General features: G+C 39.5%; 2 protein-coding genes across 2 annotated transcripts in view; both read left to right on the top strand.

The window, feature by feature from the left end:
• The first annotated feature begins 707 nt into the window (after positions 1 to 707).
• On the top strand, positions 708 to 16,824 carry rps6ka4 (ribosomal protein S6 kinase, polypeptide 4). The gene is made up of 18 exons (XM_034889204.1): positions 708 to 1,787; positions 3,012 to 3,083; positions 3,575 to 3,642; positions 3,887 to 4,037; positions 4,218 to 4,333; positions 6,887 to 6,994; positions 7,141 to 7,221; positions 8,890 to 8,993; positions 9,857 to 10,007; positions 10,113 to 10,274; positions 10,514 to 10,639; positions 11,532 to 11,665; positions 11,813 to 11,906; positions 12,068 to 12,238; positions 13,394 to 13,585; positions 13,668 to 13,827; positions 14,090 to 14,253; positions 14,357 to 16,824. The coding sequence occupies exons 1-18, from the start codon at positions 1,700 to 1,702 to the stop codon at positions 14,591 to 14,593; spliced, it is 2,379 nt and encodes a 792-aa protein (XP_034745095.1). The 5' UTR covers positions 708 to 1,699; the 3' UTR covers positions 14,594 to 16,824.
• Positions 16,825 to 17,752: 928 nt separating this feature from the next.
• The window catches only part of flrt1a (fibronectin leucine rich transmembrane protein 1a), a 69,959-nt gene continuing 60,589 nt past the window's right edge, over positions 17,753 to 27,122 (top strand). The window contains exon 1 of the mRNA XM_034889207.1: positions 17,753 to 17,887. The gene's annotated coding sequence lies outside the window, so the exon portion shown is untranslated. The remainder of the gene's footprint in view (positions 17,888 to 27,122) is intronic.

Below are 27,122 nucleotides of genomic sequence, written 5' to 3'. Positions count from 1 at the left end.
ATCCAAAATAAATTGTACCGGAATGGAAATTACGTGTACAACATACAGTATCTGAATGTATTTTTAAGGTCAGTGGTGGCTTTTTTTGTCGTATAATAAGACCAACAATGTTGACAGTGACTCAATGAAGTAGTAGACCTACAATCTATAGTACGGCCTAAGTGTGATTTTAAAACTAGCCGTGCAGACCAATAAATAAGAGATTCTTCACACAAACAATTATGCTTGTAATCATTTATACACTTGAAGTGTGAAATGGCATATTCATCCTACAGTACTGTTGATATATTGGCAAATATTCCTGAAATTCCACAGTTTGGGCATGTCAAAGTTGAATGATGGCCTTGTGTCACAAAGGTTAACATAAATTTAACATTTTGTTAGTGCTTGACAAACCGTGATAGGTGAACATACACAGACACATAAGATTTGCATGGCAACCGTGATCTAGTTAAAAGGTATTGGGGACTTCCGGGGTCCCCACAAAAACCTATGCCATCCTAGACCATGTAACGTCATGGCCCCAAACCCATAGTTTTTCAGCCATTTGGACGTTCATGTTATATTATTTGGTTTTATATGGTGAGAAACGTGCCCAATTTATCTCCCAATTTATCATAGGGATGGAAAAATGCAACCACCATGTTTGAAAGGTTCCGGTCTGGTTCTAATCAACCCGTTGTCCCGCAACATGGCTCCACCCACACAGATTTCACGTCATCACGTGACTGACCGTCGCCCAGGTTGTGTCGAAAGCATCCTGGTATAATAGCACTTAGCTAGCTAACTATCCAGTGACAATAAATATTAAGTGAAGTGCAAAGTATCTTTTTATAATGGGCGAATTGTTACCGTGGCTCTAACGTTAGTCAAGGCAAAGAAGATAAGAACCTAACCAAACTGGCATTTCCAACATGGCTGAAGAGGCCAGTTAACAAAGCTAACGTAACTATACATTAGCGTTAGCTAACGTTCAAACTTTGACGGGCAATAGCAGCAATTCGTTAGCTAGGTGCTAGTTTGCCAATTTACTACTAACGTTACCATTCCGCCCAGCCAGGTAACATATCTTGTTATTGTAACAATTAGCTTGCTTTGCTAACTAAGCAACGTCGTAGATGTTTACGCACTAACGCTAACTAAATACGCGTTATATTTTAACAGTCGTTGATGCAAAACTTGCGTTAACGTTATTACTAATTAACATCAGCTAATGTTAATTTATGAATGCTTAAGTCACAACTGTTAAGCCGGATATGCTAACGTTAGCTACTGAAACTTCACTGTAACTATCATGAACACAGTTACTTAAAATCAGATTTAATACTAATGATCTTTCCAATAGCTAATAGTGAAAAATAAAGCGAACAGCAGCTATAAAGTGAATAGCTAAGCTTACAAATCTGTGTTTCGTGATTTATTTTGGCCAATCGCGAAACACACAAATAATGAGAAACACCAGAATGTCAAACGCATGGGGATTAACGTTAGGGCAGCAGTATTGTCTAGAAAACACAGCTGTCCGGTCATTTCGGTAATCCTTGTATTCTTCATAATGCAGCTAACGTTACAGCTAGATGTTTATAATTGCTGAACCTGTAGTTTAACGTTAACGTCTTGTAACGTTATACCTAAACATTTGGCAACCTACTTCACCTTAAACAGTCTGTATAGTCTATAGTCTACTTTAATTCAAGTTATGCCTGGGGACGCATCTGATAGTAGTGATGACTCCGACACAAAAGCAAATGAAAAGGCCTGCACCGTCAAGCATCAAATCACCAATGGTAAGTCAAGTACACGGTTTGTAATCAGGCACGTTAAATACACTGCGTAACAACACATAAAGAACCCCCTACACAGTGTAATTAAAGTCATAATTTATTGGGTATAACATTTATGAAACGTATGTTTTTGTAATTGCTAGGGCTTTGTCAGTTTTAATAAATATCTCGGATTGCATTACATTGCAAGGTGATTCTGTTTCTGTTTCTTTTAGCTATGCTTGCTTCTCCACATATTTACTGTATAAATATAAAATATTAGAAACACCTGATGCTGTGTAATACAACACAACCCCAAAATGTACCATCTAATTCAATCAACACACAAATTATGTCCTCAATAAAATTACTCAATCTCAGTATTTTGTGACTACTGTACTGTGTTGCATCACATTGTAAAGGTGTTCCTGTTTTGTTTGTCACTCAGTGTATGTAGTGCTGGGTATCGCCATTTCCCAAATACATTTGATATTTTTTTTTTTAAATGCTGAAAGGTTAAGTTTGTGAATTTATTAGGCCTAATTGATCAGATAAAATAACTCAAAGTAAGATTATTTTAACCTAGCTCTAGAATGTAGATATTAGATTTTTATGTCCTTCAGGATACAGTCAAGTAATTCATTTGAAAAGATCTAGCCCACCCATGTGCCAGGTGTTCAGCGCATACGTGTATAAGACCCGGGGAGACCCATTGTTGCTTTAGGTTTGTTTATGGAAGTTGTATGTACCCTAGAAAATAATTTATAGTGTAAATCTTTAAAAAAAAATCAGGTTAGTGGCAGATCTGGCTAGTGGTTAGTGGTCTCACTGGATATTTTTATCAGCTGTCACACGAGTAATAAATTACTGTCTTTACTGTGTAGATATTCATTAAAGTGCAACAACCTTTTATTTTATAGAAAAAATGTGCAGCAGGTAACATTTTCATAAATTATAATCTAGTAGCTGCTGACAGTGAATCTTCAAAACATTGACTAAGATAATTAAATACATATTTATATTAGATGCATGTCGTTCACTGTTGCTATACATGTAAAAGCTGTACAAGTATTATTACTTTGCCATTATATGTTTGTTTTTTTGTAGAATGCTGAAAGTCAAACACAGTTCATGTGTTGGCCTAAATTGACAAACTCACAGTTACAATATGGCGTCTATTAAAAGAAGAAACTGGGCACATACATTATACTGTGTCTTTTAATTGTGGTATTTTCTTTCCGCCACTAGCTAACCTCACAGGTCACACTGAGAGGGTCGGCATGGAGAATTTTGAGCTGCTCAAAGTCTTAGGCACTGGAGGTAAGTGTCTACATGAAGCGAAAAAATATAAATGCAGTTATTGTCAAACCTGAAGAGAAAAATTAGAAGGACGCCCGTATGAGGTATTCCCAAAGCAGACAGAAGCAGTTTTCCTGCCATGGTTAAATATCTTAAGGACAAAGTGTTTATAGTTTTATTGTTGCCTGGGAAGCGAAAGCCTGCTGTCCATGATGACTTACATGCTGGTAAAACATTTCTTTACATTTATATCCTGGTGTGGGAGTAGCAAATCATTAAGACAGCATAAGAAAAAATCTGAATGTTTATAAGGGAGGCTGTAGATGACTGTTACTAGATCTCATCCATAATGTATACCTATGAGAGATCTGAGAGGCTGTTTCCATCAACAAAACATCCATGCTTAAATTGTGTGTGCAGGAATGTTTTTGCATATATTCTAGTTCAGTTCAACTTTTACTTTTCAAGTAATTAAATTACTGGATGAAATATATTTATTTGTCTTTGTCTAGCTTATGGAAAAGTGTTTTTGGTCAGGAAGAACACCGGTCATGATGTGGGCCAGCTGTATGCTATGAAGGTGAGACTATTTGTCTAAAATATTAAACTAAGTGTGATCAGAGAATGTGCGCCCAACTAGGCTGAGTCCCTTGCAGCGTTTGATTCCAACCTGCGGCCCTTTGCTGCGTTTCATACCCTCCTACAAATAAAAATATATATTTTTTGACAATTTTTTAAATAAAAATGATTTACACATTTTTCTTCTATTCAGAATGTATTTGGACTTCTTGCACAGTACAAGTTTAATTTGATTACTCCCCTAGGTGTTAAAGAAAGCAGCTATTGTTCAAAAGGCCAAGACAACAGAACACACTCGCACTGAGAGGCAGGTGCTGGAGCACATCCGCCAGTCCCCCTTCCTGGTCACGCTCCACTATGCCTTTCAGACGCAGAGCAAACTCCATCTCATCCTGGGTGAGTGGTGTCACACTACAACCACAACGGAGAACTTTCCTCAGTCTTAAAAGTGCCAAATATATGTTTTCATTATGTTTCTGTCTATTACTGTTTGTGGACATGTTGTGGACGTGTGCTCGTGTAATTTTTACATTACTTTTCTTAAGGCTAGTTGTGTGTTTTCCTCTGTGTGTACAGACTATGTGAGTGGTGGGGAGATGTTTACTCATTTGTACCAGAGGGATCACTTTCCTGAGGAGGCAGTACGGATTTATATTGGGGAAATAATCCTGGCTCTGGAGCACCTGCACAAGGTGGGTGTTGATCAGATCAGATCTGATTTGTTGACAATCAGTTGCGTAAGCAGTTAAGTAATTACACAAATCTAGAAGACACAGAGCAGCATCACCACCCCATAGGAGGCATGACAAATATAGGTGCCATATTTGGTGGCAACCACCAACTCTTTAGTTAACTAAATAGGCTTTTGGCTGCAAAATGTTTGACTATCTTCACCAGATAGCCGCTAAACTAAGAAGGAAGGGCAGAAAGTCCCCCATGGGCTCTTAAATACTGAAATACTCTCAAGCTCACCTTAGATAACTAGTTGTTACCAACTACTGTAGCTGTAAGGATTGCTTTTAACTCAGGTCAGTAACTGTGGCGTTGAAGCTGTTTTTTTTTAATGAAGTGCACAAACAACAATGTGGAAGGGAGGTAGAATGTGTGCATTTTCAAGGTTGTTTTGAGAACATTACAAGTACACACGGAATGTTTTTATTAATTAGCAGTAATGTAATGTTCTATGTTTTGACCTTCAACAAATGAACTGACCCGGGTTTGATTCCCACTGCGATGCATTAACCAATGTGTTTCTGAGCCAGACAGTTGCTTCAGAGGCGTGCAAACTCTGATATACAGTTGTGGTCAAAATAATAGCAGTCCAACATCACTAACCTCATAAATCATATTGTTTGGTAGAAGTGATATTCCTACATGGCAAATAATTTACTAGTAAGTGTTGGAGAGTCATAGAAAACCAACAGACCCTCACAGTCATGACATGCTTAATGCTCATTCTGTGTAATTGAAAGGGACATGTTAAAAAAAAATAGCAGTGTTGTGTTCAATTAGTTTATTTAATGATTGATTCTGTGAAGAAACCGGTGTCAATAATGGCTCATATTTAAGGAAGGAAGGAAGGAAGCAAATGTTGTGCTGGTTATAGTGCCTTTCACATTGAAATACTAAGCCAAATTGGTTGTTCCTGACATTGCTCTGAGGAACAGCGGACTTTGATTAAAAAATTTTGATAAGAGAGGGGAAAACGTATAAAGAAGTCCAGAAAATTATAGGCTGCTCAGCCAAAATGATTTCAAAGGCCTTGAAATGGCATCCAAAGCCTGAAAGACATGGGAAAAAACGGTCAATTACGGTCAATTAATTTCACTTTGTAATCTATTAACAGATATTGTCTTAGTCTCAATTTCAAACAATTGCGATAACATATACGTTTAGCCAACGAAACCAGTCTCTACTAGAACACGATTAAAAATGGAAGTGTAATTCGTTTTTTTCACGAGGTTATAATTCATTTAAAAATCCACTATAGAAAAAAACATAAGTGGCCATATCCAGAAGAATTTTCTGAATTGGGTCAGGAATACAGGTTTATCACAAACAAGGCCATTGATTTTCAGGTAGAAAAAAATGTACTTGTACTATTTTTCTTCTTGTAATAATTTAAAATTGGTCAATTTGACCCGAAAACCATACAAGACTTAAAGTTACAAGTAAGTACTGTTAAGATGAAGACACATTGACTGGCCAAAGGAGAAATGGTGCACTTCTGTGGACTGATGAGAGCAAAATAGTTCTTTTTGGGTCTAGGGGCTGCAGACGACCCCCATGTACTGAATTCAAGCCCCAGTACACTTTGAAGACAGTAAAGCATGGTGATGCATAAATCATATTATGGGGATGTTTCTCATACTGTGGTGTTAGGCCTACTTATCACATACCAGGGATCATGGATCAGTTTCAATACATCAAAATACTTGAAGAGAACATGTTGCCTTTTGCTAAAGAGTAAATTCCTTTTAAAGTGGGTCTTTTAACAAGACAACGACCCAAAACACACCAGTAAGCAAGCAAAGTCTTGGTTCCAGATGAACAAGATTGATGTTATAGAGTGGCCAGCCCAATTCCCGGACCTCAATCCCATAAAACACTTGTTAGGTGTCATTAAAAATGTGGTTTCTGAGGCAAATCCCAGTAATGCAGAGGAATTGTGGAATGTATTTCAATCGTCTTGGGCTGGAATACCTGAAGAAGTTACCTGCCAGGAGTTTGTTGGTCATGTTTTCATTTGGAATTGAACGAACAGTGTTCACAATGCATTGATATTATGGCATTAAAAGCTAGCGTCACTTTTTCAAACACTGCTATTATTCTGAATACAAGAGTATAAAGCAAATGTAAGTTGTTGTGGATAAAAGTGTCAGCTAAATGACATGTAAATTAATGTAACTGGATTCCCAGTGCAACATTTAAATAAATAAATAAATATTGACATTGGAAAACATTTTTGAGGAATCACCATTCACACAAATTGTCCAAATTGGCTGAAAGTAACAATAACAACATAATGTTGACCTTTATGGGTCGTTGCTTTGGATGGCAACAGCACCCTTGACTAGTTTTCTCATTTCTCGAGGTGCTGTTACCATTAGGGGTTGTGCCTCTGCAGTGTTTCCTTTTAAAACCAATATATGGGGTTGGGATTATAGTGCATGCTTGCTCTGTTCACACATTAATGCACTTACAATAAATATAACTAGTCATTTTTCACTGTGTTTGTTGTTCAGCTTGGGATTGTGTACCGAGACATCAAATTAGAAAACATTCTTCTAGACAGTGAAGGCCATGTGGTGTTGACTGATTTTGGACTCAGCAAGGAGTTTTTGGAAGAAGAGGTATGTAAACAAGATACCAAAACCTAAACAGGTGGACACTGATACATAAACTGTGAGATCTGTTATTGCAATCCTAAATATTTTTGGTTAATTTAAGACAAGATTTTTTTCTTGTTATACATTGTCTTCCCTTTTTCTCATTACAGAAGGAAAGGACCTACTCTTTCTGTGGCACCATTGAGTACATGGCACCGGAAATCATCAGGGGGAAATCTGGCCACGGCAAGGTAAATGTACGACCGTAAGGCAGAAAACATTGGTTCAGTGTTCACATATCGCAAGTGTTCTACTGAGATCCGTTGGGACTTAACCATTTAGATATTAATGTTAAAATAAATTAAAAAAATTCAAGTTAAAGACTAACTGCTGGATAGCACAGTTTAGGCCACAGGAACTTTTCCCCGGAACTTTCTGAGGACTCATTAGGCTCTTTCCAATGGGAGGGATTTTTGCAGTCCCTAGAACATAACGTTCCTACAACCCTTTGTTTTCTCCAGAGTCCAACTGGACCAATTTAGTGATTATTTAGTTCCTCTGACCGCAGTTCCTGTAACTGTTTCAGCTCCTTCTTCAGGGCAAGGACTATTCCCTTTCCCGCATAGAAACCCTTAGTGACCTAGCAACGTCTGACAACAAACTGGAAATTAGTCTACGTATGCTAAGTCATAAGACTAACATCAAGCATTCAACCAGCTTATTGTTAATGCTAGTTAAACTCAAACGTTGTTATGTTCTGCTTTTCTATCTTCTACCATCATATTAAATAAGATCATATTAAGCTGGAGCGTTTGTCTTCTGTGTTTCTCTGTTAAGTACTCCAGCCTAGTCTTTAAACACTGCCGTGGTTTGTTGTTGTGTGTGGCGCTAAAGTCAAATGACAACGCTATAAAGACCGTTTCCGTGCTTGCGTCACTACCTTACCCCTCCTACCAGGTCCTATGGCCACTTGGCCAGTGCAAATCCAAATGGAAAACCAGTTTTGGGAGAGTAAATAGAACTGTTTAGGACTGGACTGTTTCTACTACGTTCCAGTAACTACTTGGTTGGAAAGAGGCTATTGGGTTTCGACCTTATAGACCAGGGTCTAAATTGAGTTCAGGGGACAGTCACGGTTGTGTTTGCAGGGATGACCTTCGCTGATTGGTCAAACACACAGCACTGCTGCTTCAACTCACTGAACGCTTTATTCTTTAATCAAGGAAGAACTCTTGTATTGATTTTTTTTTTTAGGCAGGGGACATTTTTCTTTGTTTGATAAAATTAAAATTAAATGTACTTTTTGGTTTTAGCTTTCCAACTTATTTAAAAAAAAAGAGAAAAAATCCATTTATTCTTTTCCAATTGTTTTTTAGATAACTATTCAAAATCAACAAGATTGAAAAGAATGTTGTCTGAATGAATGAAAGAAAAAAGCAACTAATCTACCCTCCAAACTACAAAGTAGGCCTATGTTCAGTTGCAATAATTAGACTAAGCTCCCCTCTCCTCTTCATACAATCCTTCCTGCTATGCCCTCACTCCTTCTATCTTGTATACAAACACAAACACCCGCCTCAATACACAGAGTTAATGCATGTTTGATGTTAAGTGCCTGACAAAGGAACTAACTAGCCTAACAGAGTTTGCTTGTTTTCATTGGCAACCCTATTTTACACCAGACAAACTGGCTTGTTATTAAACCGATTAGCTTAACTGTGGACTATTGCCTAAGTTAGACTAAGTTTTAATAGTAAGGTGCATTAGATCAAGACATAAATTGACATTTGTGGTTATGGAAGGCAATCATTGTCATAAGACAACCCAGGAACCACTAAATAAATACATACTAGGTGCTTTATCTGCTAAAAATGTGTCCTTTTTTCTGTAATGTTTTATTAACCTGTCTTCTCCTTCAGTCGGTAGATTGGTGGAGCCTTGGAATCCTGATGTTTGAGCTTCTAACGGGCGCATCTCCTTTTACCCTGGAGGGGGAGAGGAACTCCCAGAGTGAGGTGTCAAAGTGAGTGTGGCCAACCAGATCTCCATAAAACATATATTTGAATTATCAACCTCCTTTTTCTCAGCTTATAAAATGTATCTCAGACATTTTGTTGGAAGGTACTTTCTTTCATTAATCTATTTAGCACAAATTGGAATTGCAAAATGATACATGTGGTTATCGTTACCAGTGAAAATCTTAAAGCCGCTCTAGGATTTTGTCATACAGTATTTTAGGTGTATACTATGTATACTATACTTTTTTTTGGGGGGGGGGGTATCGGTAAACACAATGACAGCTCACGGCTGTTTTTTCTGCCTCTAATATATGTCTTTATGTCAATCGCAAGTAGTCCTTTTGTTTGTCATGATGGAACTTCATTCAGAGCAGAGCTACACAAAAAGAGCCTGCGATCGTTGCGGAAGGTTGACCGATGTGTCGTAAGAATTTTGGACGGTGGGGGTGATCCATTTCTTTCTTAGCTGAAGCCGACAACTGGGCAATACTTTTATTTTCATTTTTATTTTATGTTTGCAATGCAAGCTGGAGCGACGTAGCAGATGACGTTGAGAAGTTGCCGTATGGAATATTTTAGGAGCACCATTTTCGGCATTGCAGAGCCATCTAAACGACCACCAAGTTAAATGAAAACATCTTAAAGAAAAAAAAACGGTATATACTGTAGCCTTCCTAAAAGGATTGGCTGGTTTTTAATGTTCACCGTTTTGCGCTGTTTGCACTGTTTTTCATTAAATGTACATAATTGATGTCACTGTGTGTGCAGGGGGTGGTGTGCCGTATTTTATCCTGCTTTTTTTGTCCTTTGCCAATCAAACCCATGTATTTTATATCCTTAACTGTCTCCTCCACCCCTCTCCCGTCAGGCGTATTTTGCGCTGTGATCCTCCGTTCCCCTCCATGATTGGACCCACTGCTCAGGACCTGCTGAAGAAGTTGTTGGTGAAAGATCCGCACAAGAGGTTGGGCTCTGGACCCAGAGGGTCTGAAGACATCAAAGCACATACCTTCTTCAAGGTCCTACTCACCTCAACTGCCAGACACTTCTTTTTATCTCTGTTCCCCTGTCACCTCTTCTCATTTATCCTTAACTCTCTCCGTCTGCTTTTTGTTTTCTAACAGGGACTGAACTGGGCCGACCTAGCACTGAAGAAGGTGCCAAGTCCATTCAAGCCAGAGCTTAAGAGTGAACTTGATGTGGGGAACTTCGCTGAGGAATTCACTGGGATGGATCCTGTCTACTCCCCGGCGAGTACGCCGCCAAGCACCGACCGTCTGTTCCAGGTTAGTCCTGCCTGTCTGGAGTTCCAAAATAAAATCATTGTGAATAATATAACATTTCGACTAAGTTAGTGCTCACCTATCTGTGAGGATGGGGCAGGCTTGCTTAGTCGATATTGTGTGTGATTGTTAGTTCTCTCTCTCTCTCTCTCTCTCTCTCTCTCTCTCTCTCTCTCTCTTAAAGCTGATTATTCAAAGTGTAGTTCCTCATCATACACCTAACATTACTTCTGTGCATTTAGGGTTACTCCTTTATTGCTCCCTCCATCCTGTTCAACAAGAACGCGGTCATGGGAGACTTTGTGCAATCCCAGATTGGGGCTGATCGTCCAGCTTCAGCTTCTGTCCAACGCAGTGCAATGTTAGAGGTATGGGATCTTGTCTTAAGAATCCATTTCGAGAGATCTATCCTTGATTCTATTTTTTTGCAGTTGACAAACACTCTAGTTTGGGTGGGAATGGGTTAGTTTTGAATCAACAGATGTGTAAAAACAAGATTCTTCACAAAGAATAATACAAAAACACTACTTTAAGTCTTGTGTTTTCCAGAGATTTTCTAATAGGTTTCTTGGGAATAAGTTATTCTGCATGAAAAAAAGCCTCAAACATGAATAATTATCTAAAGAAAGTCAGATTAGTTGACTAATCAACTAAGAGGGGGCCGCCCTACATTTTGGGTTGATTTAGTAAACCAGCATATTATAATTGGAAGCCCTTCTGTAATCTAGACCGATGTAAAATAGCATCTAATAAAGTAAGGTTTCTTACTTTGAGAAAGACAGGAAGGAAATGAGAAATATTCTAACCAAAGTTGTCTTAACTCAGTTCACAGCATGTTTTGTAATATTTTATCAAGTGCTAGGCAAGATTGAAGAAATATAACAATTATTAGGAGACTGTTGTTAAAGCATTTTACAGTGTTAACAGTATCTGTTTAGAAATGGAAACAAGTAAAGGTCAGCTTGTCTTGACGTTTAACACATTAGACTGTGTGAACTAAAGCCACTGCATTGTTTTCAGCCGGCAATCTGAGAAATCTGACACAATAATTAATTAAACAAACAAGCAGAAGTTTACATCACGGCTCGTTATATTCGAGAAATCCTACAGATTGCAGTGACAGATTATTTTGGATAGATGGTGAAATACTGACTAGCCCGTTTTTTTTAGTTTAATGAAAGCCACATCCTATTGCAAAACAAATGCAGGACATCTCCTTTATCTGCTCAGTGTGACTCATACCATCTCGTCTTTGTTCAGGAATCCCATTTTTTTCAGCACTATGAGCTGTGTCTTCACGGGCCACCCCTAGGTGAGGGTAGCTTCTCTGTGTGCAGGAAATGCCGACACAAACAAACTGGCCACGAGTATGCCGTCAAGATCGTCAGCCGCAGGTAACTGGAGATGTGATGCTGCTACACTATCTCAGTAATAACTTTGAGTTTATGTGCATTACTCTGCTCTACAGTGTCACTGTACTCTGGTGGTATGAAGTACCGAATGTGCTTGTTGACATGTGTTAACTGTGTTGACTTTGTTAGAATGGAGGCAAACACCCAGAGGGAGGTTGCTGCTTTGAGGCAATGTGAGAGTCACCCAAACATTGTAAAGCTGCATGAAGTCTATAGTGATCAGGTACAGTGGAGAAAACCAGCACAGGATGGCATGTGCAAGTACTGACATAACGTTAACACAGCAAATAGTTAATCTACTGTATGTACATTCACGGATGGAAATTTACACAATATGCAACAGCAAAACCATTGCATTAACTCTTCTTTTCTCTTCTCTGTCAGTACCACACATATTTAGTGATGGAGCTTCTGGGAGGTGGGGAGTTGCTGGAAAGGATCAAGAGGAAGAAACTCTTTGGAGAGGCCGAGGCCAGTCAGCTGTTACAGAGCCTGGTCTCAGCTGTTAGCTTCATGCACGAGAATGGAGTCGTCCACAGAGACCTCAAACCAGAGGTGGGGTGGGCTAGGCTTTAATGGCTTGATTCATTTCTTAGAATATAAAGTTGAACCAAGTAGAGTGATGACTTGAGTCTAATGACACAATAGCACAGATTGCACGTGCATGTATGATTCTTCAAATATAAAAAGTCCGTCTAAAGTCATTGCGTGCATAATTCTACTGCATCACATCATATTGAAATTAAAAATACATTTGAGTGATTAAAAATTAAACTTTTCCAGAAAAGTTGGTTTTCAGAAGGGAAGCAATGGCCTTTGAAAATATTTGCCCAAGTAATGTGGGGGGAGTGAGATTAGTTGGAACGATACCAGTGGGAAGTTTTAATTGTCTCAGTATTTTTTCACTGTGAACTGCATGTGTTCTGTGCGCCCCTAGGATGTTTAGCATAAACTGGCTGAATACAGAGTTATATCTGACCAGCTTGATATGGAGGGATGTTGGTGTGTGTGTATTCATCCGCGCATGATTTAATTGAGGTAAACACAGTGGACAACAGTGCATAATGTCTCTGCTGCAGTGCAGCACTTTCCAAAATGAAGGCTGCAGATTTATAACACACATATCCTGCCGTCTTCAGATGGCTGTGGGATTTAATTAACTGAAGGAGAAGGCTTTGATATAGTATAAAGCTGCTGTGAATGGCAGATAGTGTTAAGAATCGGCAATTAACTTTTACTTCTGCAGTGTTTTACTGGGATGCCTGTCGTAGTCGCATAAACTTTAATTTTTGATGCCATTCTAAATGCATTCACTGTTTGGAGAGCATTTAATTAAAACAAGTTTATCTACATAACTCCATAATTCCTGCACATGCTTCTTAACTTATGAGCTTACGCTTGTTGACAGAATTTCCAAATGATGACTCATGGTCAGATGAGTGATATGGAAATAGCTGTTGTCTTCCGGCATTTAATCAAATTTTCACCAAAATATCAACAACTAATTCTGCGGCGCCTCATTTGAATGAAACTCCCATCTGTTTGACCTGTACACCCACATTTGCACCACGTGCTGCACTGGGCACAAAAATACCACACACACATGTAAAGCATACAGGAACATGCCAACTTATAGTATTTAGTGGAAGTGCAAAAAAGTACAGAAAAATGAGAGTGGGTGATCATGGATTTGATTTGTCTCCCTTGCAGAACGTGCTGTTTTCAGGTGAGGGGGAGGACTCTGTGCTGAAAGTAATAGATTTTGGATTTGCCCGCCTGTGCCCTGCAGGCAGTGCCCCCCTGCAGACTCCCTGCTTCACGCTGCAGTACGCTGCGCCTGAACTTTTTGAGAGTGCAGGGTACGACAAAGCCTGTGACCTCTGGAGTCTTGGGGTCATCCTGGTAATTTAACTTAAATCTGCTGATTCTGTCTCATTAGTAGGGCTAACAGAAGTACTAATGACTCTGTGTGTATTTTCGTCAGTACACCATGCTGTCAGGCCAGGTGCCATTTCATAGTGAGCAGCGGGGGATGACCTCATCTTATGCTGCTGACATCATGCAAAAGATTAAAGAGGGTGATTTTTCATTGGATGGGGAGGCCTGGAAGGGCGTATCGGAAGATGCTAAAGAGCTTGTTAAAGGTATGTGATATAAGTGACCTATATTATTTGGTCCGTATTACAAAACTAACGCATGTTTGTTGGTGTTTTCTGCCTGCCCTGTTGGAGAATGTGATGGTGGATGGTGTAGGGAGTTCCAGTGCTTGTAGGACTCACCACCAATCAGAGAAATGTTTTTTTTTCCACACCCCCTTTTCGCAGGCAGCTTGTTTTGTTTGCCTTTCTTATATCTTGTTCTCTGATGTTTCTTTGACGGTTTTATCCCCATCCGCTATCATTTAAGGCCTACTGACAGTGGACCCAGAGAAGCGTCTTAAACTCTCTGATCTGAAGGAGAACAGCTGGCTGCAGGGCGGAGCATCCATGTCTACCACTCCTTTGTGCACTCCAGATGTGCTAGAGTCTAGTGGGCCTACTGTCCGCACCTATGTCAATGCCACCTACAAGGTAATAGCATTGCTCGTAGAACTTGGCAAAGTTCTTAAACTACATGATTGCGTGAACTTAGATGAATGAATGTTTCATTTACTTTGTTAATTTCTCTCACCAGGCTTTCAACCGTGGTAAGAGAGAGGGCTTCTTTCTGAAAAGTGTTGACAATGCTCCCCTCGCAAAACGCAGAAAGCTGAAGATGACAAGTACAGGCGTGGAGACCCGATGGAGTTCATCCTCATCTTCGTCCTCTTCTTCCACTTCCTCCTCTGCTTCCACCTCTGCCACAGCATCCAAAATACAGCCAAAGCAAACTGTGACCACAAAGCAAACTGTGACCCCAAAGCAGAGCTAGCCTAAATGGCAGGCGACAGAACAGAAGCAAAACGAGGAGGTATGTGCTTATATGGGCAAAGAAATTCTGTGGTGATAGGGTCACCCAGTTCCTAAACAAACATACCGAAAAACCAAAAGACTGGTTTAGGTTAGTGTTAAGTTTTCAATACAAAATTGTATTCCATGTTTTAACAGCAAAGCAACTTTGTTAATCATGCCATATTCTCCCCAAACCAAACTCTGTTTCCTTGAGTGGATGGAAGAGAAGATGGTAGAAGTCTAGTTTGGCATTTTTAAGATGTACAGAAATATGTGGCCTTGGGAAAAATATCAATGAGTATTTGCTTTAGTGTGCTTTACCATAGCATGGTGATATCGCACACTAAAAGTTAAAAAATTAGACATTTACTTATTTTCACTGTGGGTAAAAAAACAGTGCCTGGCTATATAGGGATAAAGGGAAAAAGGAGCCATAAATGAGCAGAAGCCATATAAAGCAACACAGTGAGTATATGAAATGAGCCGTTGTGATACACACACATTTGCACATAGCAAATTAAAAGTCTTTCCAGCAAGTCACAGCCCTAATCCTTTGATTGTATCTATACTGCCACACGTATAATGATTAGCAAAAATCTGCAAAAGTTTTGTCTCAAGGGCTGCGTCACATGTAGTCACTTTGCTCTGTAAAGATAGACACTTTGTGAAAACTTCATTTTTGGGTTTTGCACTATTTGCAGAAAATATAAATGATCAAATGGTAAAAAAAGGCAAACTCCTGGACGGACTGAGCACCGAGCAAAATGCTTTTGATATGTGTAACATTTGAGGTCGCTGAGGATGCTGTAGTCGGGATTTTCTCTATTGGATGCAGTTTTAACTCTGTCAGTCCTAAGGGCGCTGACATTGTAAAGCAGTCACACCTCCAATACACTACCAAATCTACAGATCCCATTGAACGCAACGCGGGTGGCATGTCTTGATTGATGGCTCTGATAAAGTATTTTAGCACACAATCAGTTTGACTTGAAGTAGCTTGCAGTACTAACCAAGTGTCCAACAGTAGCACCTGTAAAAAAAGATGAAGACAGAAGCAGTCATGAAACAGAGTGAGTTTTTTTTCCTCATAGTTGCTGTAAATTACTCTCATTATTGTGCCGCTCTGAACATAGCATGCTAATCTGTTGTGATGAACTGTAAGAACATTTTCTATATTTTGGTATCACAGGCAAACTAAGGAAATGCCTCAGAGAATGTTTTTATGCTACCAAGTGCAGTTTGAGTGTTTGCATGTAGAGCAAAATCCACTATGGTGATTTGGCTTGTATCGCCTTGGGCTTGTGAATTTTAAAAGGGTATTATTATGATTTTTTTGTGGCCCTATCAGACCAGCGCCATATGTCTCTATCACAAATACAATCTGATTTTAAACCGTGAAATATTGTCCTTCAACTTGTTGTAACCTATGCTGTAAGGGTCACCGAAATATGTCTTTTTATACATGTGGTTTTAAAACGTATGGCTTCAAAATTCAAACATTATTAAAGAATATAACTCTTAATCTTGACTTTAATATGGTTCTGATGAGACCATCCTGCAAGTTCTGTATATAGTCATCCTTGATTTAGAGCAAAAAATATTATGTATGTAATGATTTAAAATTTGAAAACTGTTTTTGATGGTATATTCATTTCCTGAGGTATTGTTATTGGACTTTTTCTTTTTTTAACATGTTGCACAGCCAGTTGATCAATTATACACATTTCAGCTTTAAAGGTGCTTTCATATTTATTACATGTAATTGATTTTGAATTTAATGCTGTGGTAATGGGATTGATTATTAAATTGGCTCTTGTGTACCAGCATTGAATGTGTAATGTGTATGCGTGTGTGGCTGTGTGAGAGCATAAATGGCGCTGGGAGGTTGGTTGTACTGATATTTCTGTACCAGATGAAGCATAATTGCAAGTTACTGTATTATTTCCTTGTTGTTGTTTGTTGCCTTTGTCTGTTTAAAAGGTAAGTGGTTGTTTGTGGTTGAACATTGACATTTTGACATAAGAAACTGTGCTTTTATTGGTGTTGATATTATTTTGTTGTAGTAAATGAAATCTTTCCTTTTCTCTTTCTTTTTTTGAGCATTACTATTTTACTGAAATGCACTGCCACTGATGTCGTAACTGGGAATTTAATCTTTTGCACCACTGTTTTTTTTCGGTTGGTGCAAAATAAATATTACTTTTAAATAAATGGTTGTGTGTTTTGTCTTTTAAGTGTTGTGATTGTTCTGTAAATGTGTGTGAGAGTCAGAGTGCTCATTAGTTACTTACACATATCCATAAATGCCGCTGGTGAATCTTTGAATTTTTGGTACCATGTCAGAAACAATTATACACAAAGTTTAATAACCTATCAGTTTGGAATTTGACAGAAACTATTACATAACATACATACAAATGGAAAAGCTTTGACCACTGAATAAGATACCTATGTTATTCAAATGTATCTTAAATCCCCTATTCATTATTATATATTGCACTAAAAGCACAGTTTTTATGGATATTTAAAAAAAAAAAGAAGGTAATTTTAAAATAAAATATAAATAAATAATTTGGAGGGTCCCCTGCAGTGACTCTGAGGACCCTCTAGGGGTCGCGAACCCCCTGCGGAAGATCTCTGAAATAAGCTTCAGAAAGGTGACACTCCTGTGTGTTTCCCACCTAACTTAGCTAAATCCTAACCACGGAGGGGGCGCTATCATTTAAACAAAAGGGGTAAATATTATTTGCAAAATGAGCAATCAAGTCCATATTGTGTATGGTTGTAGTTGCCTTTATTGTACATTGTCCCAGTAAAAAAAAAAAAAAAAAGGTTGCATCTGCCTTAATTATAATTAATGGCCAATTTAATTCCCTTGGCGAGCATGCAAAGTAACCCAAATCAAACGCACCCAAACATGGTTATGTTCAGGAAAAGATCATGTTTTGGGTTAAAATAGACCCTTATAGCCAGGAAGTCCACAAAGACTAACTTTGATGCACACTGTGTGAACATGGGAGGAGTTTGCTAACAGTGGATCCTCCATCAACATCCAGTCAGGAACAGTCACCTGTGATCTGTGTTTTGGACAGTACAGGTAATCCCTGATGGGACTGCAGAGACTCGACTGATCGAGAGGACTGGTTACCCGGATCAGAGAGGCTGAGTGGACTGGTGTCTTACTTTGAGAATAAACCAGCTGAGAAGCTGAACCCAAGCAGACTGAGGAGGACTTAAGGTGTAGGAGACTCCCAGAATGCTGTTCAGACACCAGGTGAGTGCAAAAACCCACTTCCTCAACCCACTCTACTGATGTCACCAACCACTGCCTTGCTAAGCACTGTCTGTGTGTGTGTAAAATGTACAGGCTCCTTGTGCTTTATGTGTATTTTTGGCTGCATTACATTACACACATCCCGTCTCTGTGTTGTTGCCTCGGTGATGTTTTATTCTGCTGTTGATTATATAAGAAGTCAGGGTTTTATTATTATTATTTTTTAAATTGATGTAGCTTAATAAGCTTGTTGCACACACTGCTGTGCCTGTCTGAGTGTTGTCTTTTTTTCTGTGAAATTGTAGTAAGGCTACACTAAGTGGCTCTGTAGGAAGGCAATTATGTATTTATAACTGATAATCAGATGTAGCCTTTACTCAGGCTGCAAAGTGCTGTCTATTGAAAAGGAATGTATTGTTGGAACAGACAAAAGGGGTTATGTTGCTGATGTTTCACTAGTGGGTACGTTGACATTGAATGCAATTTACTTTGCAGCCTTAAATACTTTAGTAACAAAATAATAATACGAATTTAATTTAACAGTAGTGTCATAACCTATCAAACTTTCCTGTTTTACTTTTACATTAGGATTTATTACACAAGTACATTTACTTTCACTTGAGTTATTCCTTACTCATTTATTTCTGTTCTCTAACTTCATTTCCATCCATCCATCTTTGTCCGCTTATCCGGTATCGGGTTAGGGGACCCCAAACTTCCCTTTCTTGAGCCACATCAACCAGCTCCGACTGGGGGATCCCGAGGCGTTCCCAGGCCAGGTTGGAGATATAATCCCTCTACCTAGTCCTGGGTCTTCCCCAAGGCCTCCTCCCAGCTGGACGAGCCTGGAACACCTCCTTAGGGAGGCGCCAAGGAAGCATCCTTACCAGATGCCCAAACCACCTCAACTGGCTCCTTTCAATGCGAAGGAGCAGCGGCTCTACTCCGAGCTACCTACAGATGACTATGCTTCTCACCCTATCTTTAAGGGAGACACCAGCCCCCCTCCTGAGGAAACCCATTTCGGCCGCTTGTACCCTAGATCTCGTTCTTTTGGTCATGACCCAGCCTTCATGACCATAGGTGAGGGTTCTCGAAATTCCTGAGCTTTGTTACTGTCCAAATCTTTAACTGGAACAAATAAACATTTGTAACATGCAAAAGTATGTTACCGGAGATAGAGTGGAGTGATTTCAATCTTTTCAGTCAAACAATCCCTAATTTTATATCTTTAATCTGCTGCTTGGAAGTGATCATATATGATCTATGGTACATATACATGGTATATTTTGTACATGGTACCAAAGTTGACCCTTTAATTCTATTTCTTACTTTCTCTGTTGGTAGCAGGGAGCTACAATCTCCCATTGTGTGTAGTGAGTGGACTGTACCATTAGATGGCTGCTGTGTCCTTTGCATCCTGCTTTATCTGTCCTTTCACCTCATGCTGTGTCAGCTGTTCCTTTCCTCATTGGCTTTCTTCTGTGAAAAGATATGAATGTGTCCCTGCGCTCATTGCAAATCAATTTTAAGATACGTTTAAAATGCCTAATATTGAATTACTTGATTAGATTAGTCATCTAGCTAAATGATGCAATGCATGACGGTCAGTGGGACAAGATTAAACAGGCTACATTCCCCCCACATGAATGCATGAAACATTGCTCGGGACAAGACTGCAATTAACAGCACAGGGCGTGGGGACACAGCCGACAACAGGGCAGGACAGAAAAGGACACCTAATGATACAAGACCTTCATTACACAGGACAAGACACTAAATTACACCTTCTCACTATATTACACTCTTTCTCATGTACCGCCAAGCCAGGAGCCTGTAAAAGACAGCGTGTAAGGCTTTGTGACCTGAAAGAGAAGCAGAGGAAGCTGAGTGAAACACCTCTGTGGCCTTTTTTCTTAAGCTAAATGGTATCAGCATGCTAACATGACAATAACAACCAAAACAATGCTAATATGCTGTTTTTTAGCAGATGTAGCATTGACCATGTTCACCATCTTAGGTGCTAAAATTGGCTAATTAGCACTTAACATGAAGTATGGCTGAGGCGGATGGAAATGTCTTGAGTTTTGCAGGTTCATGAATGTGTACAGGATGAAAAGTCAGGGAGTTACCAGTCCTCTGAGCAATATCCATGGAATAGTTGTTGAGCTATCTCAAGTCTGGACCACAGTGGTCGACCCACAGACCGGCATTGCCATGGAGCCACAAAAGGGGATCTCATATTGGTGGTGATCACGCATGTGATAACACAAAAGCAAGGAGAAACCAATAAAAGTGATTGGCATGCTTTGCAGCCCGCTTATTGATCGCTGGCTTCAGATGAATTCCCAGCTGAGCCTCCGGGCTAATCAAACTCTTCGCTTCACATATTCTACAGACTGTGTGCTGCGGCAAAGGCCGCCGTTATTGGCACCGCATCGCTTACAAACAGCTGCACTTTCTGAAGGGCAAGACTTCTGTCTCTGCAGGAGGAAGCAAATGTTTGCTCATAAAGCTCACACTTTCATATTTAATTTACTTATTTATTTTAAGGATCGCCTAGACGACCAGCTATTCTTCCTGGGGTCCAAAACAACATTACATGCACAACAAGAATGAAAGCCAACAAACTGGGGGGTGGGGGGGGGGCTGGGGTGAAGAGCTCTGTTGTCCTTGTAAGGATTTTGTAAGGAATAAAACGTTAATTAGAAGGTAGAATTAAAGTGTCATCTGAAGGATAATAACAGACACATATACACACACACACACCCATGAGAGTGCCATAAAAAGCTGTTTTTGCGGTCTACCAAAAAATACCTTTGAGATGCGTTGTGGACAACAATATTTTGTAATGTGTTACAATTCTTCGCAATGTGAGACCTTGCAGCTTTAATGAAGCAATGACATGTAATGTGGCTGTAAAAGTGGTCTGCAGTGTGTATGGGAGGCCTGCTACTCTTGAACAGCTGTCCAGTGTAAGCTTTATGTAAAAAAAAAACTGTACACTAAGTGTTTTAACTGATGAGGGTACTTAATGAAATATTTAACAGGCTATTAAAATATGTGGTTTGTCACAAAATGTTGTCCATCATGGACCCACAATGCTCTATTAGTTCCCTCATGAACTCTGACGCTGTCCGTGGTCCTGAGCGCTGCATCATAAATTCCACACCACCGGGGGTCAGTAGGGGGCTTGGCACTGACAGCGCAAGAGCCACAGTGAGCAATTGAGAAGCAATGGATAACCTGAATATAATGTGTCATTAATCAAATCAATCCCTGGGTGGATGATTTGCACAGAATAAATGTAATATATTGAGCATGACAAAGACAGATCTGGATGGAACACTTGCTCAAAATCATCAATTACAGTTGGTGCGGCTTGGAAGTGACCCAAGAACTGATTGTACTTCTTTCAGACAGCAGCAGCACACACACGAAAGGGGGAAATACTTGCACCATCAGAGCAGACCATACATACAGATGTGATCTAAGATTTCTCTGTTAAACATGTCAATAGACAACAAAAATAAAGGCTGTGTACAGGCTTCATATTTCACAGAAAACCTATGTTGTAAATTGAAAAATGTGCGCATTTAACAAAAAAGGGAGTTGAGTTGCATTCTGGGAATTGTAGGATGCATCCTCTTTTTGAAGCTTGGCCTATACTACTGACTAAGTTAAGATTTCTCAGCCTTTGCTGCACCAAGTTTGACCATTCTGATTTGCTCACTTTCTCCTATAAGTCCCCCAAATTCCTCCTTTTGCCTTGCTTAATCCTTTGTTTTCCGGATATGTAGTTGCTCTAGCAGGGTAAAAGAATGCCTGAACAATGGCGCAAAAGGGACTGCTAAACGTTTAACAATATAGGCGTCATATGTAAATGGGCTGTATTTATATAGCGCTTTTCCAGTCTTAAAAACTGCTCAAAGCGCTTTTACATCTACAGGAAACATTCACCATTCACACACATTCATACACTGTGGCCGGGGCTGCTGTACAAGGTGCCACCTGCTCATCAGATAAACATTCACACACATTCACACTCCGATGCGCAGCACCGGGGGCAACTCGGGGTTCAGTGTCTTGCCCAAGGACGCTTCGACAATGACTGCAGGGGCGGGGATCGAACCACCAACCTTCCGATTGGCAGGCAACCGCTCTACCACTGATTTGTAGAGCCACCGCCCCATATAAGTGTCTAAAATACTGTTGTCAGTTGATCTCCAAAATAACAGGGATATTAAATATATAAATATAAATATAAACTAAGTTTTTTGAAATAGGTGGGTGTTTATTTTTACTTTCGTATGTCATTGTGTTGAAGAGGTTTCATTCCAGCTTCCTCTAATTAAAGTTAGAAATTAAAAACAACCAGCATGACGTTTTCACCTGGCAGTGACAGTTTGTAAATTAACAGCGGTGTGTAAATTAATTCTTTTCAGCTACTGAGTAAATCATCTGTTCTCTCTGTATTGTGGCTTAAAGTGCGTAGCACGCTTGCTACGTTGCCAAAGAGCATAATTGACCAACAAAACTTGTGGACATGTAAGAATTATCCTTTTTAGTGTACGTGCCCTTCCTCCCTCTTAACTTTGTCCTCTACTGACTCGGTGGCATTTACACAAAAACTTTAATTTTGCTGTGGCTAACATCTGTGAGTGGATGTCAATAAACGGACTCATGCCATGCACACAGAGCTCCTTTACTTAATCAAGCAGGTCGACCCAAGAGATGAAGGAGAGGATAAAGACATTTATTTCTCCAGCAGCATATAATTTTTGCTATATTGACTGGCAAGGTAGCAATTGGGCTGAGAAAGGAAAAAAAGAGTGCACTTGAGATGCCTTAAGAATATGTCGACACAATGGGAATGCATAAGAAGCCCATATTAGATAGATCTTTACTTTGAATTTGTCTTTGTCCCGGCCCCCACCACTAATCGACAGGTTCTCAGAACACTGAAACTATGTATTGATTCAGCAGCTAAATAGGCGTTTTCAATTCACATACCTTTTTTTAAACAGCTTTCCCTGCGCTTTTTACTCCACCAGTTCCATTAACCTCACCCTGCCCTCTGGCACCCATCACCCCTCTCACTGTCTGTTAACCCTGTCCACTTTATTCTCTTCCCATCCCTTCTGGTTCAGTTGAGATATGATCATTATTTTTCCGTCCATCTTTAGGCAGGATTGTGCAGCGACACAAACACCAGTGTAATTTGTGTTGTAAAAAATGTTAAATCACCGGTGGTAGGATCCACAGGACAGTAACATCCACTTTAACAAGCCTGTTCAGACTGTTATAGATTCAGTTGGCAGCGGTGATGCCTTGTACAAACAAATAATCCAAGTCTGTTAAAAAAATAAAAAATTAAGGTAAACATTATTGCAGCACATAAAAAAATCCCACCAGAGTTTGAGCACGGCAAACCTGAAAAGATGATGAGGCAGCTTATACACATGTTGAACTTGTCAAACTGGCATGAAAAGAGCTTTCACAAAGAGGAGGAAGGAGCAGAAGAAAATGAAAAAGGGGGGGAATCATGGAGGGTGCACTTGTATGATTTCCTAAGCTTTTGTGTAATATAAATTATGAGGCATATCTATCTCTCCAGCATTGTTGAGTGCACCTCCTCGCTATCTGATCTGCGGGGCTGTGAGCAGTTTATTAAAAATGGAAGTCATTCTAAATGAGCCCGTAATGCTCAACCCTTTCAGAAAATCTTAATGGATCCCAGCCTATCTCTGACAAGGTTAAACGCTTCAGGAGACAGCGAGAAACGTTAACAGACTAGATTATGGAGAGAGATGAATACTAACCAGCACATAGATCCAACTGGAATATTAGACTCTATCATAAATGCATGTGTGAAGGTATTCAGGGAGTATGTTTGAACAGCTAAAGAACATGTCGCCTGCTTCCTGTAGCCTTCATGCTGTCGATCACTCATCATGTCTCAGGTCTTGCACTGAATTATCACAAAACCTCATTGAAACTCTTCGTACAGCGGCGAATAGCTGAACCCACTGCAACTGTTTGTTTTCTTACTTTGCAGCGTGTTTTATCCAGATGCTGCGCATGTGTTGGCAACAGGGCTGGGTGTCATTCCGAAAAATTCAATTACCAATACTGGGACTTCAATACTGTTTCCTCAACGGTACTTTTTTCAATACCAATTTTATAAAACCAAAAGAAATCACAACATTACGGCACGGTTCCTTTTTATTTCTTTATCAGCTGCTACTAAGTGAGCCGTGAGGTTTTCCTACATGTCTCTGTGACGTGCAATCATGCCAATCACCAGCCTCATTAGAGCTCGGTAGAAGATGCTGCATGCTCATTGGATCACTGATGCTGATGAGATTTATTCCTTACGTTTTGAAATTGGGTATTGAATGAGGACGCAGTTTTGAATACGCAATACTTTAGAGGCCATTCAGTCGGTGCCTAAAAAGTATTGAATTTGGTACCCAGCGCTAGTTGTCAAATTGGTGATTTTTTTAAGTTAATGTGTGTTGAGCTCTCAAAGCCAACTTTTCCATTTCACAGAGTTGCATTTTGAATGCTTTCACTTAAGCAGTGTTCTCTGCCCAGTATGTTGGCTGGACCTTCCAGAGACGTCCTCAAGAATCAGCTGCCCCGCAGGCCTTATACATATAATAAATGCACATTAATAACTTCACAGAATCCTGTCGACTAAAGATCATCAGAGCAGCCAGATTGTTGGATTGCCATTCACAGGGGTAGAGTTAGTTAAATTGAACTACGAAATGTAAATGTTCTACCAGGATGAACTGTCACTTCCACCTCTCCTATATGGCCTTCAGATGACACCACTCAGTGGATAAATTCAGCCTCATTAACTCTGAATAACTCAAAGCAGAGCAATGTGTGGTACACTTTTACGACATGAGATTGTTTGAATAATACAGTGTCTTTGTTTGGTGAGGAGCGCCTTCAAAATCTTTTGGGTAAGCTGTTCGTATGCATCTTTAATATCACACGTCCCCATGTATAATGAATAAATATAATCTGGATATGCCCACAGATGCCATGGAAACTGTGCTTAAATTAACATCCTGGTATGTGAGCACATCCTCTGAGTCATTTAGGAGCTTCTTGTAACTGGAATCAGATCTTGGCTGGGCTTTTTGTGAATGTAATGTTTACATGAAGTCAAAGCTGCAGGTCTCACTCATTAATATTACATGTGTGCCCGATCTGACGATATTTTCATATAACTTATTGAACTCTGCTGTGAAACCTATGTATGTTTACTTTAAATGCCAGTAGGGATGTTTAAGTTTCCATTTTGGGCTGCACAATTAATGACAATTTTATTGCAATATGGACTAATGCAATATTTAAAAAATCGGAATATTTGTTAAAGGTAAAAGATGTGTCAAACCGTTCTGAATGAAGTATAACACGTCCCAGCATACAAATCATATCCTACAGTCTAAAGAAAAAGTTTTTTTGGTAAAGTTCTTTGCAAAAATCACACTGTAATCTAATCAATGTTTTGAATTTGTTTTAACTGTTTTTCATTAAAATGAGAAATTGATGATTCTCTCCAGTATCGTGAATAGTAATGCAATTGCAATATCATTCAAAATAATCACAATATTTTCCTCATATCGTGCAGCCCTATTTCCATCAATACTGAATATATATTCTGAATTTGGAGGCTAATAGATAGGAAATTTGATACACCATAAAACACGGTGTCATGTTAAATATTTATGAATATAAATATGTAAAATATTTCACTTAAAGAAAGCATCACACACATTAGCTGTAAAGAAATGTTGGGACAAGCAGTTACTAACTATATATGTTATTATATCATACAGTGTGGATGTGTTTTTGGAAGGGAAACTCAGACTTTTGTAGGAGACTGTTCCTTTATTCATGAGGGTATCAGACATGGAGGCTGTGAATGGCCAGTCTGCTTTAAGGACACAGGGCTTTCAAAAGGACAACCTGTCATGCATTATTATGTCTATCTGTGATCTGGGTCAAGCCCTTGTAATGCATGAGTGCATTTACAGGCACACACAAGAGCGATATGCAGCACACTGGACCGGCATTTCAATGGAAATACAATCACCTCCATTGTGGACTCTGCACCGCTCTTATTAACAGTCTCTAAATTGCTCTTAGCTGATGTGTATGTGTACAGCAGCTATCGGAGCGCCTGAAGCTATCGCTGAAGCCCCACAGCAATGCCGCGTGCATGGGCCACATTTGTGCTGAAACTGGCACAAGCTGCTGAAGGACACACAAAATGCATTCCTGCCCTTGTGCACAAACAACAAAGCGTAGAAATTACCAATGAGATGCTTCATACTCTGGATGCTGTGTGTGTGTGTGTGTGTGTGTAAGCGAGGTGAAGGCTGAGAGAGGGGATGATACTGCACGATAAGGGAAGATATCTGTTGTGGTATCTTCATTATTAATTTAGTTCCTCCTCGTGCGTTGCCTCACAGTTATTTTCATGAATTGTTTCTTGCTTGCAGGGGTAGTACAAACCGATACACACTGCTCATGTGTGACACACGTTCCCAAATTGAGGATGAAGATGAAGATATATATATATATATATATATATATATATATACGTTTGCTATTCATTACATTCAGTAGCCTCTTTGCTCAGAGACTTGGCAAAGAACAATCAAGTTGCACATACATTTCTTTTATACAAAGATGAACAAAATAGTGTTTTCATAACTGGAAAACAAAATCAAGTTTTTGAAATGCAATTTATTCATCAGGAGACCCCGGTGTAGACCCAAAACACGCTGGAGAGATCATATATTTCAACGCCTTGGGAACTCCCAGGAGGAGCTGGAAATTGTTGCTCGGGAGTGGAACATTGCGATGGAATTAATTTTTATTCCAATCATCAAGGGCACTGTAGGTTTTTTTTTTTTATATTCGCTCCGCTGCTGGAAATACTAAAATACTTTAAGGGCACCAAATGTGTATTCACATGTCGGAAATGTCTCCTCCTTCACTCTGAGTTCCGGCTCCTACCATCAGGAAGGAGGTGTACCTACCGAATTCGTGCAGATCTAACAGAGATCATTAGCACCATCAGCTGTTGGGTCTCTCAATAAACTATTGGTCATCTGCCATCTCTGCCCATTTCATAGCATGTATTTGTCTTATTTGTCATACATTTAAGTGTAGTGTACATGTGTATGTTTTATGTGCTTTTTCGTGCTAA

The sequence above is a fragment of the Etheostoma cragini genome, chromosome 13 (genome assembly GCF_013103735.1).
Source record: "Etheostoma cragini isolate CJK2018 chromosome 13, CSU_Ecrag_1.0, whole genome shotgun sequence".
Lineage (NCBI taxonomy): Eukaryota > Metazoa > Chordata > Actinopteri > Perciformes > Percidae > Etheostoma > Etheostoma cragini.
The sequence above is the reverse complement of the archived record's forward strand: the minus strand, read 5'-3'. Positions and strand labels throughout refer to the sequence as shown.